The sequence below is a fragment of the Eucalyptus grandis genome, chromosome 5 (genome assembly GCF_016545825.1).
Source record: "Eucalyptus grandis isolate ANBG69807.140 chromosome 5, ASM1654582v1, whole genome shotgun sequence".
Lineage (NCBI taxonomy): Eukaryota > Viridiplantae > Streptophyta > Magnoliopsida > Myrtales > Myrtaceae > Eucalyptus > Eucalyptus grandis.
This window is the reverse complement of record NC_052616.1, coordinates 40462342-40479527: the sequence shown is the minus strand read 5'-3', so window position 1 is coordinate 40479527 and position 17186 is coordinate 40462342. Positions and strand designations below refer to the sequence as shown.

General features: G+C 38.1%; 2 protein-coding genes across 2 annotated transcripts; both read right to left on the bottom strand.

The window, feature by feature from the left end:
- Nucleotides 1–4288: 4288 nt before the first annotated feature.
- LOC104436174 (disease resistance protein RPV1-like) lies at nucleotides 4289–10267 on the bottom strand. Its single transcript, XM_039313690.1, has 3 exons — nucleotides 8982–10267; nucleotides 5756–6041; nucleotides 4289–5662 (listed from the first exon to the last, which is right to left on the bottom strand). Exons 1-3 carry the CDS (start codon nucleotides 10265–10267, stop codon nucleotides 4289–4291), a joined length of 2946 nt encoding a protein of 981 aa, XP_039169624.1.
- A 2006-nt stretch (nucleotides 10268–12273) lies between these two features.
- On the bottom strand, nucleotides 12274–14631 carry LOC108958313 (disease resistance protein RUN1-like). Its single transcript, XM_018870518.2, has 3 exons — nucleotides 13608–14631; nucleotides 12429–13509; nucleotides 12274–12324 (listed from the first exon to the last, which is right to left on the bottom strand). The coding sequence occupies exons 1-3, from the start codon at nucleotides 14525–14527 to the stop codon at nucleotides 12274–12276; spliced, it is 2052 nt and encodes a 683-aa protein (XP_018726063.2). The 5' UTR covers nucleotides 14528–14631.
- Nucleotides 14632–17186: the final 2555 nt, after the last annotated feature.

The window sequence follows — 17186 nt, the reverse complement described above, 5'->3', positions numbered from 1 at the left end:
TCTCCTACATCTATTGAGTTTTTGGGACGTCAGAACAGAGCGCGCGAGACTCACGAAAATGAGTAAAATGGCTCGTTTATTGACCGTATATAAGGAAAGAGTAGCTTCCAATGCCGCTTTCTACTCCCTCTTTCGTTTTCTTTTTCGCTTTTTTACACAATTTTCCATGAATATTTACACTGAAAACATATACTTCTTCCGTACATGGCAAGGATCGGCAGAAGAAAAAAGGATTATTGTGCTTAAGAATGAGGAGGTGCTAATGATCGTTGGGTACATATGGCTGATTGAGAGGGGTTGGGATCTTATGGGAAAACTATTGACCAGTAGGTATTGTTAGTCTAAGTTACACAATAGATCAATTGCAAACATTATATGCATGTTTATAAATATCATAAAGTACACTTTAAGAGCCAAAATCATGATAATTATGAAAAATTTATAAGTAACGTAACCAAAGTTTTGAGGAAAATTAGCATCCTTCAAAGGGGAGAGAAAAAAAAAAAAAAAGAGAGAAGTTACTAAGTATCATTACAACTGAAATAGTAGACATTTCTAGCTGGGACTATAGTTGATCATTTCCGCAGTCCTCTCGTATTTAGTATGTCAAACTTCCAATTCTGTCTGCTGCGGTGGCATCTCTAACGAAGTATCCAATCTGATTAAGTAATAGTTCAAGAAAAGATGGGCATTCATGGATCCAGATAAGCTCTCAAACGTCCCAGCAATGAAGCACCTGTTTTCATTACTATGACGGACAGCTCCCATTCATAAAGATTGATGCAACACAATCGGGTTAGAGAACTTCCCTCTTGCATCCATATCCCAGATATTTGGTTCAGATCTCACACCATTGCCAAAATTACAGTGAAGCTCCTGGTCATTTAAAGCATCAAGAGCATGAAGAATCGCCATCACCAAATAAAGAACGAACAGAAGGATGCAAATTCGATATGTAAAGACACTGATGGTATGAACATGTTGGATATAGGCTTGATGAAAAATAAGGAGCACGACATGATTCCTACTAGATTTTGACCATACAGGATGTTACTTTTGACAGAATCAAGGCCATAACTCCACCATCAGATTGAGCAATCTATGTATTAGCACTTCAATTGACAAACAAAGTGGAATAGATCCTTGGATATTCATCATCTCAACATCGGTGTCTTGGATTTGAGAAAAGTAATAATCTCATGATGCTGCCTCCAGTGGCTTATTAATCCATGACAGAATAAGTGGACATAAGCTACTAAAAATGCAATTGAAACCACATAAACATGAGTAGTTGCTATGATCAATCAATCCTTAGAAGTGTTATTCCACATTGGTTGAATAAAGGGTATCAATAGGGGTTATATATACATGCAGTATACCTCTAACTAATACTTTTAACATTTTGGTTGAACTTTTGCTAATAGTGAATGAAGTTATGCATGCATGAATGAAAGAATCACATAATAAACATCCTATGCTCTAGGAAGTTGGCTTTAATAGAACTTGGAAAAAGGTAATACTCTGTTTGCATAAGAACATATTCATGTCATGTCAAGGATGAACAGTCTTACTCCATGACTGATGACGAAAAATGACATGCAATGTCATGTACTTCAAAGGCATTGTTATCTATTTTCTTTCCCACCAGGATAACAAGCCAGATGATGCTGAAGCATCACATTCACATGGTCGACCAATTTCCTCAAGAGTCCTTGAAATAAGAGGAAAACAGTAAGACATCGACACGAAAAGCCCCATGCCAAACTGAAAATACTAATGTGAAGTAGGTACTCTCAACTGAATATGATACTTTAACTGCTATGTTTACATATACCAGGAAACACGGATGATCTCCAGAATCCGATCTCTGTCGTGCTGTTGTCATGCAAATATTTTTCATCATTCTGGTATTCTCTGTGTAGGTGAAAATAAAAGAGCATGATTTCTCTCGTCAGGATTCAGACACACATTAGCTATTTTGCAAATGATAATAAAAGAACATGACTAGTATCTTCCAAGTCATTTTGTACTCCTAATATTGCTAATGAGCTATTCCTAAGTCAACATTACGGTTGTAGTTGGAAATCCTTGCTTCCGATGCAGTACCAATTAAGCTCTCCACAGAATTAAAAATCACATGCACAACTCCCACCTTTTCAGAGCCATAAACGGTAGGGTGGTACCGGAGCTCCGCAGATTTTTTGTCCCCACTATTAGCCAAGCCAAAAATAGTGCACATTTGGCTGAAACCACAATTATTGCAGGAGTGACTTTCCAATTCCATTCAATGGCAGCTATAGCAAAACATTCGGATTTGAGCTGTAGATAAAAAAAAAAAAAAAAAAAAAAGATGGCAATTAGAGATCTAGATTAGCTCTCAAACATTAAAGGACCTAAGCAAATCACCTTTCTAGCCACCCATTGATTACTTGTCATGTTTATCCCAAAAACGTGAAAGCAATATGATTGATTTAAGGACTTCCTCCATACTTCTAGTCTGGATCTCACACTATTATCCACAATACAGTGGAAATCGTCTACTCTTTTTGTGAACTGAAATCTTCAGGTACCTTAAAAGAAAAGCCACTTACTATCGATTCAGTCATTTGTACTCTGAATGTCGCATCGGTGCAGGCAACAATCAACTAGCATAGAGTTTGTAACCTTCAAAAAACAAGACCATCACATTAAAGAGGATTCACACAGAGGATGACAGAATGAAAACCAACCATGAAAATAGAAACAAATTTAATGGAGCTTCTGTTTCAACATTAGGAATCAAAAGGTACTTCCTAACCTAGTCAGTAAGACAAGAATTATTTTGCTATAATTGGCCATAAAATGCAAAGTTTTATGTTCTGAAGGTTTGAAGCACTGAGTATTGAACAAAAGACACATTGCAAATGCTAAAAACAATAGTTTAGATGAAAGTTAAAAGCAAAAGTTTTTCCAAACACACCACAATGCAGCTCAAGCTTTTGCATTTTCCCACAATTAGAAGGAGATAAGGAGCAATTCCATTCAACTAGAAAGCTAGCAAAGAAAAAGTAAGGACAAAATGAACAAGCCATATCACCATCACAACAATTTAAGACACTAGCATCCTTTTGCGTGTGAAATTAGTAGCCTTCAACACCATTTCACTACATTATTAATTATAACTGGGATAATTGAGGACATCCTCGGAGAATCTTATGAGAAGGAATTTCCACATACTCATGGAGAAAATGCTACTTTGGATGATAGGCACAAACAAAATGGTTCACATGAGATTCTTCATCTTTCCACTTCTCATCACCCCTCAAGGTGCTTCAAGATCCAAGAACAGGAAAGACATGGCTATGGAAGTAGAACCTCATCAATCAAGGTCATCTTCCCGTTCAACCTGAAGTTAGTTCACATTATTTTGGACAACTCTGTAGTCAATTTCCACGCTACCTAGACAGGGTGATAAAATTAACCTAAACCTGTAATAGACTCATAAGTCTGGATAATCCTGCTATACATGCTCTACGATTGCTCAGATAACATAAGGAAAATTTACCACCATTGACACGAAACCTAATCAAAAGCCGTTATAGTTATCTCATTACACCGTAGCAAACTGGTAGAAGAGAAAAACCAAGCAGATCTCTACACCTAACAGGAATCACAAGCTGATAAATATAACGGGACAGCTAAACATGCTTCGCTGAATATGCAGAAAAGCTCGAATTAATTTCTTTTCATTTCCTCCGTGTGTAGACATCGAACATCCAAAATCGGACCAACAATAGCATCTCAAAACCTCGAATCACCAGAATGCGCATGCACAATCATGCCAAGAATCAACCAATGAATAAACCAATCAATTGGTGACAAGAATGGATTAATGTTAAAAGGGGTCCAATCACCTGGACTCTGAAGATATGACAACCAGAAGCAATGAAGACCCAACATGAAGATCCTTCACCAGATTCCTTGCCTCCAACATTCTCTCTTCCATAATCACCCCATCGTCAAACTCCTCCGTTGCTCCATTTCAAGCAATCGGTGAGAGGGTGAGGTTAGAAGTCGAATTCCATTTCTCAGCTAGCAGAGCATGTAAGCATGAATTTCACTTTCGAATCAGTCATCCCATTGTCGTCCACCGGAAGAAGACAGAAATAGACCACCAGATGATGCTGGACCCCTCAATCTCTTCCCCTTCTCTCTCTACTTGATTTCCACGCTCCTCCTCTTCTTACCCCAATGCTGAGAATCGCACCACGTCCTCCGCAACCTCGTATCCGACCATAGCCCGCAAACCTCAGTAAGCTTCCTCATCAAGATCCGACCATAGCTCGCCGTGTGGTAAAAAGTTAGGTAATTTCTTGAGTGACTCGCACCCATCCCTATCAAAGTGCTCTAGGAATTTACTAGGGCAACGAATTTCAACTAAGCTTTTGCAATCCCTAACAATCAATGTCTTTAGATGCTTTGACTTTGAAAGGTCCAGTACTTGAATGTGCTTGCGCGCAGAGATATCCACCACTTCCAGGGATCCCAATTTTTCAAGGCCTTGTATCGCATGGAGATTATCTTCCTTTGCATCAAAGTCGTTGAGGATGGACCACTCTCGCCCTTTGGATAGGTCCAACACTCTTAGGGATTTTAAAGCTTCCACTCCATCCAATTTCTTCAGCCCATTGCATTCCGCAAGCCCTAATTTCGACAAAAATTCCAAATCGCAAAGCTTTGGCAACCTTTCCAATTTGGGACATCCCCAAACGTGAAGTGTCCGTATGCAGGAGGGAAGCTCTGGGATGCTTTGAAGAGACATGCAAAAATGAAGGGTGAGCTCCTTTAGATGCTTTAGGTGAGAGAGCAATGGCAGCTCGTTGCTCCGACAGGTAAGCCGCAAGGATGATAAGCTAAAAGGAGGTTTTGGTAGTGATTGAAGCTCTCCACAGCCAATTAAATCAAGGTGTTCGAGAGAATAAAGCTGATCTAAGTTTTCCGGCAAGCCAGAAATTTTTGTACAACCTAAACGAACAGTCTTTAGAGAAGACAATCCACCTTCATCAATAAGAATTTGCCCTTCCAGGTTATGACATTCGTCAGCATCGAGCTCTTGGAGGCTTTGTAATTTTCCAATAGAGCTCGGTAACCTTTGTATCTGGCTATTACAAATCCTCAGAATTTTCAATTTGGTCAATTCCCCAATGGATTCGGGTAATTCCTTAATCCCTGTATCCGACAAGTCTAGCTCAACCAACTCTCCCAACTTACCAATTGAAGAATTGATTTGTTCCAACTTGTAGCATTCCGTTAACAACGAACTTACTGGATGGATTATTGAGCTAGGAACTTCAGTCGATCGCCAACTCCACGAGGCACTAAGCCTCTTCAGCTTCTTCAAAGATCCTATACATGGAGGGATTTCTCGCATCCCGATATGGTCTATGACAAGTTCCTCCAAATTTTCTAGTTTGCCCAATTGTTCGGATAATTTCTTGAGACTCCAACAGCACCTCAAGTTCAAGGAAACGAGGTGCTTGACATCTCCAATCGAAGGGTCGATTTCCTTCAAATGAGCACAATCTTTTAGGATTAGCATCTTTAAATTTTTAAATGCAGAGAGATTAGGGGTGCTCTTTAATCTAGAGCACCGCGAAAGATCGAGAACTTTCAGCCTCTCCATCTACAAGAAAGAAACATGTTCCAAGATTAGCAATTAGAAATGGAATGATTTATCACCAAATGTAACAAAAGAGAAAGCCTTTTTCATCTTTACCTTAATTGAACTCCATCCTCTCCACTTTTCACTAATATCACCGTCTGATAAATCAAGTATGACTAATTTCTCAAAATGAAAGTTAGTCACCTCGAAAGAGTCACGACGTCTCTCCCACTTTAACCATCTTAATTCAGAAAATAATCCTTCAAAATCTCCACCAAAATCCACATCCTTCACATGAAGGAACTTCAAGTTAGGCATTTTTTTTGAAGCTCTCTTGCTCAACGAACTCTCTAGAGCCCATTTCGTCCAAACGTAGTGCCTCAATATTTTCAATTTCCTCCTACAAAAAATAAAATAAAAATGAGGATTCTAAATACCATCCAACCTCCTTTTGTTAGTATACTCTACATCTTATTGTGGCCGATGCATTTTGTCTACACTTATAGGGAAAAAGAAATATATGTGATATTCTACCATTACGTGATCATGTAATATGTTGATTTTCACTCGTATGCCCCAAGTTTTGATGTTTTATGTGAAATTCCTATATGAAATTAGTATGGGTTTGAAATTAAATTTTGTAACATACGTAGTATTAACGACTAGCAAAATATGGTGTCCCTTTGACATGTGTGAGAAGCTAGATACACATTTCAAAAACAAAAATTACCTAATCAGACTTAAGCATTCATAAAGCATGACAACTCATTTCCTTCCCGTTCATAAAATTTTTTAGGTTTCATAAAACGTGACAACTCATTTCCTTCACATTCATAAAATATTTTTGGTTTTGGCGTATGGTCGGATGAAAACAAGAATTTCGTCTATTGAACTTGAGTTTTCGTTTTTCCTTATTCAAGCTCAAAGCTCAACAACTAATCCTTAGATGAGGGAGAAATACCAATAAATCCTAAACTTATCAATGTTGCAATTTAATCTTAAAACCTTTGCATGAAATTTCAACGTAGTCATTCCGGCTAGTTTTTGTAGGAAATTGCTAACGTGATGGCATGCCATATAGAACAACCATAAATGATTGCATCACCGCAAAAATTGATCGGAATGATTACAATGAAATTTTACGTAGATGCTTGAGAATAAATTGACAAAATTGATAAGTTTATGACTGAATGGACATTTGCATAATAAATTTGGGACTAATTGAGTAATTTTCTCCTAAGATGAGTGGACTACTCAATTAGTCATCATTGAATTTTCCCCAATCAGTCAAAATTCAACTTGATCTCAAGAATTTGTTAGTGCTTTTTTTGCCATTCACCCATTTATACAAAAATATATAAATTAGTAAATAAAGGATAGTGATTATTATCGTTTTCCTTTTCTTGGATTCTAACATTTATTTTTTGCTTCTCCAGTTATCTTATTTGATAAGTTAATTATCTGTCTTTTTTGCGGTAATGTCTAACAATAGATTTTTGTCTCCTCTTTGTTGGTGTGTGTGAATAAAGGCTTCATTGATTTGTACCAAGAAACGCTCACTCATTACATAATAGAGATGGATATTGTATCATACCAAAGGCAGATAAAACGAGGACATAATTTCTTTCATCTTTCACTATTCCGTCACTTATTTCCTACAATCATTTAATTTCTTAATATCGGTATTTGCTTTTCAGTTTTTTTAATCGAATTACTTTGTATGAATATATGTACAAAATCATATGTTGGTTGTTAGTTTCTTCAGTCGTAATTTACTGTTGTTTGATTTTGCACGACATTCGTTAATGTTGAATTATGTGCTCAAAATACCTACGACTAGATTCGTGCATAGCACCAATATGAACACAAGTATTTATTATGAACGCTAGGTAGAATAGCCTTATGATGTTGCTAGAAATTGATGTGAAAACGACAAAAGAGCAAAATAGATAAGAGTTAATAGTACACAAATTTAATAACCCTTTTTTTGAGCCTCATAATCACTAGTGCAAAATCAATGAACTAGAGGCCAAAATTGGATGTAGCTTTCACCAAGAAAATGCTAATAGCATGCTGAGAATGGTCATAGATATCGAGAAAAAGAACGGTAACAATAGCACTTCGAGGGACTACCATTAGATAACATGTGAGAGGCCAAACGTAAACATAATTGTTACCTTGCATCTCAGAACTTTCATGGCTTCCTCATCCCATAGTCTGCTATGATGCCAAGGCTTCTTATGTAGTGAACGGGCTATAGCTCTACCTAAATCTCTTAATTGATCATGCATTCTCAGCTCATAATTATCACCATATTTTATTAACGAAAGTTCAATCATTCTTGCCAATCCTAAATATGGGTACAATTGGAGATCCTCCCATAGGTAGGTGACCACTCTTTTGTCAATTCCAATGAAAAAGCAGGCTATGTCTAGAAACATATGTTTCTCGTTATGTTCTAATGCGTTATAACTTATCTTCAACTTTTTTTGTACATCTTGATGAGGCACCTTCCTCGATTTCTCTAGTATCTCTTTCCATATGCTTTTATCTTTTCTTTTAAGAAATGAACCTATAATCTTGAGAGTTAAGGGAAGCCCTCCTGTGGTGGCAACAATATCACTAGAAAGAATCATGAAGTTTGTGTTGATTGGCTTCAAATGCATACAAGCTAAACACAAGCATAGAGTCTTCGCAATTCATTTCTCTGACTTCATAATGCTTATATTCAGACTTCAAGAAGGCGTTACATGTAATAATGATTCTACTTCCTGATTCGAAATTGCAACCTCCAATCAATTTATCTATGTGGTCTTGATGACCCACATCGTCAAGAAGAATAAGTACCTTCTTTTTTTCACAACTTAATCGGATCTTTCCAATCCCCATCATAGAATCACGCACTCTACTTTCATGATTTTTGGTTATATCTGAGATCAATAGAGATTGGATATGAGATTGGATATGCTCCATACCCTTGCGATTAATTGTTTCTCTAATATCCATGAGAGAGCTGCGTAGCTCAAATTTCTTAGCAAGCTTATTGTAGATGTTTGTGGCCAGAGTTGTCTTACCGATGCCACCAATCCCCCAAATCACAATAACTTTAGCCACACGATCATCAATTCCAACCAAGTTTTCAAGACGAGGTGATAGGAAATCATGTTGCTACTCGTCTGCTATTACTCGTACTTCTTCTTTTATTAATTCCACTTTGCGCCTGTCAAACAACACAACACGTGAGAACTTTTTAATGGTTCCACAAAATAAGGATTGAGGATGATAAATAGAAGAATTCTTCTTCTGACAAGAATCAATCAAAAGAAGGTAAATGACAAACCCATGAGGACATGTGGTAAAAGTCCGGTAATTGAATCGTGCCCTATCAGGTGGTAAAAAGGCCGGTAATTTCTTTAGTGACTTGCATCCATGCCTATCAAAGTGCTCCAGAAAATTACTAGGGCAATGGATTTCAACTAAGCTTTCGCAATTCCTAACAATCAACTCCTTCAGATCCTTCGACTTTGAAAGGTCCAGTACTTCAATGTGCTTGCACCCTGAGATATCCACCACTTCCAGGGATCCCAATTTTTCAAGGCCCGGTATTGCATGGAGTTTATCTACCTTTGCAACAAAGTCGTCGAGGTTGAACAACTCTGACTCTCTGGATGGGTTTAACTCTCCAAGGGATTTTAAAGCTTCCAGTCCATCCAATTTCTTTAGCCCATTGCATCCCACGAGTCCTAATTCCGACAAAAATTCCAAATCGGAAAGCTTTGGCAACCTTTCCAATTTGGGACATCTCTCAACACAAAGCTTTCGTATGCAAGAGGGAAGCTCTGGGATGCTTTGAAGAGACTTGCAAAGCCAAAGGACAAGCTCCTTTAGATGCTTCAGGTGAGAGAGCGATGGCAGCTCATTGCTCTCATGGGTAAGCCGTAGGCATGATAAGCTAAAAGGAAGTTTTGGGAGTGATTGAAGGTCTCTACAGCCAAGTAAATTGAGGTGTTCGAGAGAAGAAAGCTGATCTAAGTTTTCCGGCAAGCAAGAAATTTTTGCTCTGCCTAAACAAAGGGTTTTTAGAGAAGACAATCCGCCTTTATCAACATGAATTTCTGCTTTCAGGTAAAAGCATCCGTCGGCATCGAACTCTTGGAGGCTTTGCAATTTTCCAATAGAGCTTGGTAACTCTTCTATCTGACTACAAAAAATCCTTAGAATTTTCAATTTTTTCAATTCCCCAATGGATTCGGGTAATTCCTTAATCCATGTATTTGACAAGTCCAACTCAACCAACTCTCCCAACTTACCAATTGAAGAAGGGATCTGTTGCAACTTGTAGCATTCCGCTAACAAAGAACTTACCGGACTAGGAACTTCAGCTGGTAGAAGACAATACATGGCACTAAGCCTCTTCAGCTTCTTTAAAGATCCTATACATGGAGGGATTTCTTTTATCCAAGTCCGGTCTATGACAAGTTCCTCCAAATTTTCTAGTTCGCCCAATTGTTTGGGTAACTTCTCGAGACTCCTACAGCTGCTCAAGTTCAAGGAAATGAGGCGCTTGACATCTCCAATGGAAGTGTTGATTTCCTCCAAATGGGCACAATGTTCTAGGATTAGCATCTCTAAATTTTTAAATGCAGAGAGATTAGGGGTACTCTTTAATTCTAAGCACCATGAAAGATTGAGAACTTTCAACCTCTCCATCTACAAGAAAGAAACATGTTCCATGATAGCAATTAGAAATAGAGTGATTTATCATCAAATGTAACAAAAGAAAAATCCTTTTTCATCTTTACCTTAATTGAACTCCATCCTCTCCAATTTCCACTAATACCATTATCTGATAAATCAAGTATGACTAATTTCTGCAAATGAAGGTTTGTCGCCTCAAAAGAGTCACGACATCCCTCCCACTTTAGCCATCTTAATTCAGAAAATGATCCTCCAAAATCTCCATCAAAATCCACATCATTCACATGAAGGAACTTCAAGTTAGGCATTTTTTTGAAGCACTCTCGCTCCACTAACTCTCTAGAGCCCCTTTCATCCAAACATAGTGCCTCAATATTTTCATTTTCCTCCTACAAAAAATAAAATAAAAATGAGGATTCTAAATACCATTCAACCATCTTCTATTAGTATACTCTACATGTTATTGTAGCCGAAGCATTTTGTTTACACTTATAGGAAAAAGAAATATACGTGATCTTCTACAATTATGTGATCATGTAATATGTTGATCTTCACTTGTATGCCCCAAGTTTTGATGTTTTATGTGAAATTCTTATATGAAATTAGTCTAGTTTTCTATAAAGTTTTGAAATTAAATTTTGCAAGTATTGACAACAGACTATATATGGTGTCTTGAAATATGCGAAAATTGTCACACTTTTGAAAAACAATAAGTACGTAATCAGACTTATGAATTCATAAAGCATGACAACTCATTCCCTTCCCATTCATAAAATATTGTTGGTTTTTTTGGCATATGGCTGGATCGAAATGAGAATTTGGTCTATTGAACTTGAGTTTCCATTTTTGGATATTCAAGCTCAAAGCTCAACAACTAATATGTAGATGAGGGAGAAATTGTCTAATTGATCTAAAACTTATCAATTTTGCAATTCTTAAAACCTTTGAGTGAAATTCTACTATAGTTATTCTGGCTAATTTTTACAAGAAATTGCTAACGTTGCGGGAAATTGCTAATGTGGTTGTGTGCTATGCAGGACAACTGCAAATGATTAGAAAGCAATGAAAAATTAGTCAGAGGGACTGCATTCAAATTTGTGCAAAGGTTAAAGACTAAATTGGCAAAATTAATAAGTTTATGATGAAATGGACATTCACACAATAGATTTAGTACTAATTGGTTAATTTTCTCCTAAGATGAGCGCAATAGTCAATTAGTCATCATTGAATTTGCCCCAGTGAGTCATAAAATTTGACCTCATCTTAAGAATTTGTTGGTGCATTTTTTGCCATTCACCCATTCATATAAAAATATATGGATTAGTAAATAAAGGATAGCAATTATTATCATTTTCCTTTTTGTGCATTCTAACATTTATTTTTTGCTCCTTCAGTTATCTTATTTGATAGGTTAACTATCTGTTTTTTTTTTTCACTAACAACAATAGATTTTTGTCACCACTTTGTCGGTGTGTGCGCATAGAGATGGATATTGTGTCACACCAAAGGCAGATAAAACGAGAACACAATTTCTTTCGCCTTTCACTATTCCATCACTTACTTCCTACAATCATTTAATTTCTTAATTTCGATATTTGCTTTTTCAGTTTTTTTATGGAAATTACTTTCTATGAATATTTACAAAATCATACGTTGGTTGTTAGTTATTTTCTTCGGTTGTATTTTACTGTTGTTTGATTTTGCACAACATTCGTTAATGTTGAATTATGTGCTCAAAATACCTACGACTAGATCCGTGCATAGCATTAGTATGAACACAAGTATATTGTATGAACGCCGGTAGAATAGCCTTATGCTGTTGCTAGAAAATGATGTGAAAACGACAAAAGAGCAAAATAGATAGACTTAGTAGTACACAATTTTAATAACCCTTTTCTGAGCCTCATAATCACCAGCGCAAAACTTTTCATGAACTAGAGGCCCAAATTGGATGTAGCTTTTACTAAGAAAATGCTAATAGCATGCTGAGAATGATCAAAGATATAGAGAAAAAGAACAATAACAATAGTAATTTGAGGGACTACCATTAGATAACATGTGAGAGACCAAAAGTAGACATAAGTGTTACCTCGCGTCCTAGAACTTTCATGGCTTCCTCATCCCATAGTCTCTTATAGTCCCAATGCTTCTTATTTGCAGGACGGGCCATACATCTGCCTAGATCTCTTAATTGATCGTGCATTCTTAGCTTATTATCATCATATTTTATCAACGAAAGTTCCATCATCTTTTGCAATCCAGATCTTGGGTACAATTGAAGATCACTCCATAGGTAGGTGGCAATTCTATGGTCAGTTCCAATGAAAAAACATGTTATGTCTTGAAACATTTGTTTGGTGCCCTCTTCTAATGCATCGTAACTTATCTTCAACCTGTCTATTACTTCCCTTTGTGGTTCTTTCGTCCATTTATCTCGATATTCTTCCCATGCTTTTGGATCTTTCGTGCGTTTGAGAAGTGAACCAATAACTATGAGAGCTAAGGGAAGTCCTCCTGTGGTGGCAACAATCTCACTGGAAAGACTTGCCAATTCCATTGGAGGTGGTTTTCCTTCAAATGCATGTATGTTAAACAGACGCAAAGAATTGTTGAAATTCAATTCTCTGCATTTATACTTATGATATTCAGACTTCAACGTGGCCTCATCTCGGCATGTAATTATGATCCTACTTCCTCGCATGAATTTACCATTTCCAATCAATTTATTGAGGTGGTCTTGGTGATTCACATCATCGAGAAGAATAAGTACCTTCTTTTCTGCACAGTTGGTTTGGATCATCTTAATTCCTTCATTAGAATCAAGCACTTTATATTTTGGCTTATTCAGTATATCTGAGATCAGTTGAGATTGCACATGCTCGATGCCATTACTTTTAAGTTTTTCTCCAACATCCCTGAGAAAGCTACGGCAATCAAATTTGTCAAAAAGTTTTTCATATACAATTGTTGCCAGAGTTGTCTTACCAATGCCACTTATCCCATAAATCCCAATAATTCGAGTATTGGGGCAAGCAGTATCCACCAATCTCATAACCTCAACCACATCATCATCATTGCCAACCAAGTTCTCGTGAAGATATGGTTGAAAATCTTCTTGTTGCTTGCGCATTACAGTTGCTACAAGTTCATCTACTAGTTCCGCTTCATGCCTGTCAAACAACATAATCCATGAGAACTTATTAATGGCTCCACAAAACAAGGATTAAGGATGATAAATAGAAATATTCTTCTTCCAACAAGGAAGTACCCATCAGCAAAATTCTCTGATTCGTATACTCTACATTCAGCTGCTTTGCTGAGAGCTTCCTTCCCTCGTTGCTTGACCGCCTCGTCAGACCAATACTTACGGGATTCGAAGGCATGTTTAACGCTCCCCTTCAGGTATCTCACATCCTTGGTTTCCACCTTGTAAAGTACGGGCAAGACTATCTGTCCTCTGCTTTCCTTACACTCCATTATACCAATGAGCTCGCGGAGGCACCATTCACTATTAGCATAATTTTTGGATATGATTGGGATCGAAACCTTAGAGTGCATGATTGCACTGATAAGATTTGCACCAAGGTCCTCGCCGAAGGGGAGGTCCTCATTATCTCTGAACACGAAGTTTGGATGGAACCTCAGGCCCACGTCTTTGAGTTTATGGTAGAGGTGATCGGCGAAGCCTTTGCGAGTATCAGGGCCTCTAAAGCTCAAGAAGACATAATAATTGTTTCCTATCACCAGTTGCTGTTGATCCACGGCCACGACAGACTTCCCATTCCCATTGTCGACGGAAGCAGATGGCCCAGAATCCCTTCGTTCTCCGCCAGAAATTGTACATTGCTCCCCCATCCTCGTCCATAGGGAGTTCATTCGCATGAAGAAAAACAGCGCCATGAGCACGAATGCCGCCGACATCAGGAACCCAGTGACCACGAGGCCAATGGTGAGCGCCGAAGCGATGAGCACCGGGCTGAAGAGGACGAATAGCGGGGCCGTGACCGCGAGCCCAATGAGGGTGCCCGCTAGGGAGAGGCCCGCCAGGAGAAGGAGGACACCGCTGAGCAGGACGAGCATGAGGACCCTGAGGACCTGGGTGGTCGAGGGCCCCCTCGTGGAGGAGGAGAGGTCCCTAAGCTCCTGGGTCGCGGCAGCCTGGCGTTGCTGGCGGGGCTGGTCCTCCATTTGGTTGCGGTGGTTCTAGGAGTTGTTTTGAGAGAGTTGATCAAGAAGGGAGAGTGATCGTCCGGTGGAGGAGATTAGTACGCAGTAGAGGCGAGACCGTGAGCTGCCATTGCACAATGTTAGCCTATCAGTGTCGCAAGGTGCTACAAGCTAACAGTGCATTTTGAGCCTCTAATATCACTTTAAAAGCAACGGGCTACCGATCATTTGATCAATTAATAATTTAGCTTAATTAGTAGAAGATTGCAGTGTGACACCCAGAACGTCGACTCACTGTTTGCCGAAATTAGTTAATGATAAAACCATCCGAGCAAATATATTTTGTGAATATATTATATTACCATTATACTGGCTGCTACGCAGTCTGAAGGGAAAAGGACCTGCGAAATAAATAACAGGAAATATATTCATGTGATGGCTAATTATTTCCTTGGATTGCTCCTAGTGGCCTTAACAACCGGCCCATCACTCCTCTTGGCTCCCAAGAGTCACCTTTTTCTATTGGTTAATTATTTCCTTTGATTGTTTATAATGATGAGATGTCACATCTCACGTTACATCCATAATAAATTACAAATATATCTTCCCGCTATGTTAAAGGAGTACCTTATTAGCCTTTTATAGCATTGTAATAGACACGCGTGCAAAATGAATAGGTCATCTCCTTCGGACGCTTTCTTTTCCACCCTCTCTCGCTTTTCTCCTTCCCTTTCCTTTAATTTATTTTCGGTAAATATCCTTTTCGTTCCTACTGAAAGAACCTCGTATTCCTTTCAATCGAGAGAGAGAGTCAGTAATTGTATATTTTCTTGAAGAAATAAAAGGGTTGTGTTTGCGTACGAAATAACTACGTCAAGAAGAAAATTGAAAGAAAAAAAAGAAAAAAAGAGAGCAAAAGATATAAAGATGAGGTGTGAATGGGAAGCAAGAGTTTAACTTTACTTGGGAAGGGAACGTGTGGTAGAGACCGTCATATATTACATCTTACAAGTCAAAAATGGTGTCTAATCTCAATTAGATTTGAATGAAGAACGACCAAAACCACTCCATTCACAGTTACAAAGCAATGCATCCTGACATGTAATTACACCTTGCAACGGTTGGTGGCCTTTTTCTGTCATGTATTTCGCAAATGAAAAAATTGGTTTTTCTATCTCATGAATTGGAGACCTTTGGCACTTTCCTCATCTGTCCGCACCGCTCTTCTTTCTGACTCCGTAGAGCCATGAACCTCTTCTTTTTGGCGGGTCAATATGAAACACATCGGTTGCCTCCAGCTGTTCAAAAGCAAAAGGAAAAGAGGGTTAAAGCACCCACATCAATCAGTACGTTCTCCGAATCGTCCGGCTGAGGTTTTCTCCAAGTATTCTCCAAGTAGCCTTTATTCACTCTTATTCATTCAAGTTCCGTGCAGCACGCGCACCACTAGATTGAGAAATTGACATAGATGTACCATAGATGCGTCCGAAAGAAAATGTAGAGGATGAGCTATGGAAGTCATCCGTGAAACCTCAGGTTCTTTCAAAGGTTGCGTGCTCCAAACCGAGGAGAAAAAGAAAAAAAAGTTGGCTCACTGGTGCGGGAAAGAAATATAAGAGTTTGCTCTAAGCGTTTGTTCGTGTCATGTGAGAAAAACAATTGGGTAGGCAGGATCACATGCATCATACCAAATGCCATGGATGTCATACTTGTGAATGTTTTTTGTATTTAAATCAATTATCATATCGGGAAAATCATCCAATAAATCATGAACTTATTATATGAATGTTAGTTTAGTCCTAAATTTATAATTTCGCCGATTTAGTTTTAAATTTTTGTGCGATATTTCAATGTTGTTCTTGTGATCAATTATTGATGGAAAGCACTAGTGTAATGATGTGCCACTTATGACAACCCAAGACAACTAGATCACCACATCAGTTATTCTTGATGGAAATTGATTGTAAACACTATATTAATATCTTGCGTCAAAATTTAAGATTAAATTGATAAAATTGTTATATTCTACTGAGATTATTTTTGGAAGTCACGCGTGATGCAATAATAGTGATGTGATGCTAATGCTGAAATTATTGAAAGCCTTTACGAGATTTGCTCTTTGGAGTCATTTTGAAAATTTGGAATGCATTCATATGGATGGGCGGACAACGCACTGTCCGTGAAAGCTCGGTCTGTGGCTGTTTGGATGAAGTACAAACACGAGTTAGAAAAGCAAATATAAGTGGAGAATTATTGGGGAGAGTGACAAGGGGGGATCCACTTTGCCTTGTCTGCATCATGTCTTGACCATCATTTGCGTTTCCGGCAATGCGAAATCAGATGGCATCCACTTCAATTCAAAATACGCGTTTTGTGGACCATCTCCAGAGATATTTTTTGACTGGGGTTAAGGCGTGTGAACCTTCAAGAAACCTATCTACACAGTGAATGTTCGGGGGGCTTGTGTGTACTACCTTGGTCCAATGCCTCAACTTGAACTTCACATACATTTTGAGCCCCAACTACTATATTCTGACACTTGAATGAACATAACATAAAATCAGAACATGATTTTTCTAGACAAATTGAATTTGATCGATATTCTGCACTTGGTCAAGTTTGACATGTAAATCTGATTAAGGAATCCAAGATGGCTGGGGAATTTTTTGAAGAAAATATA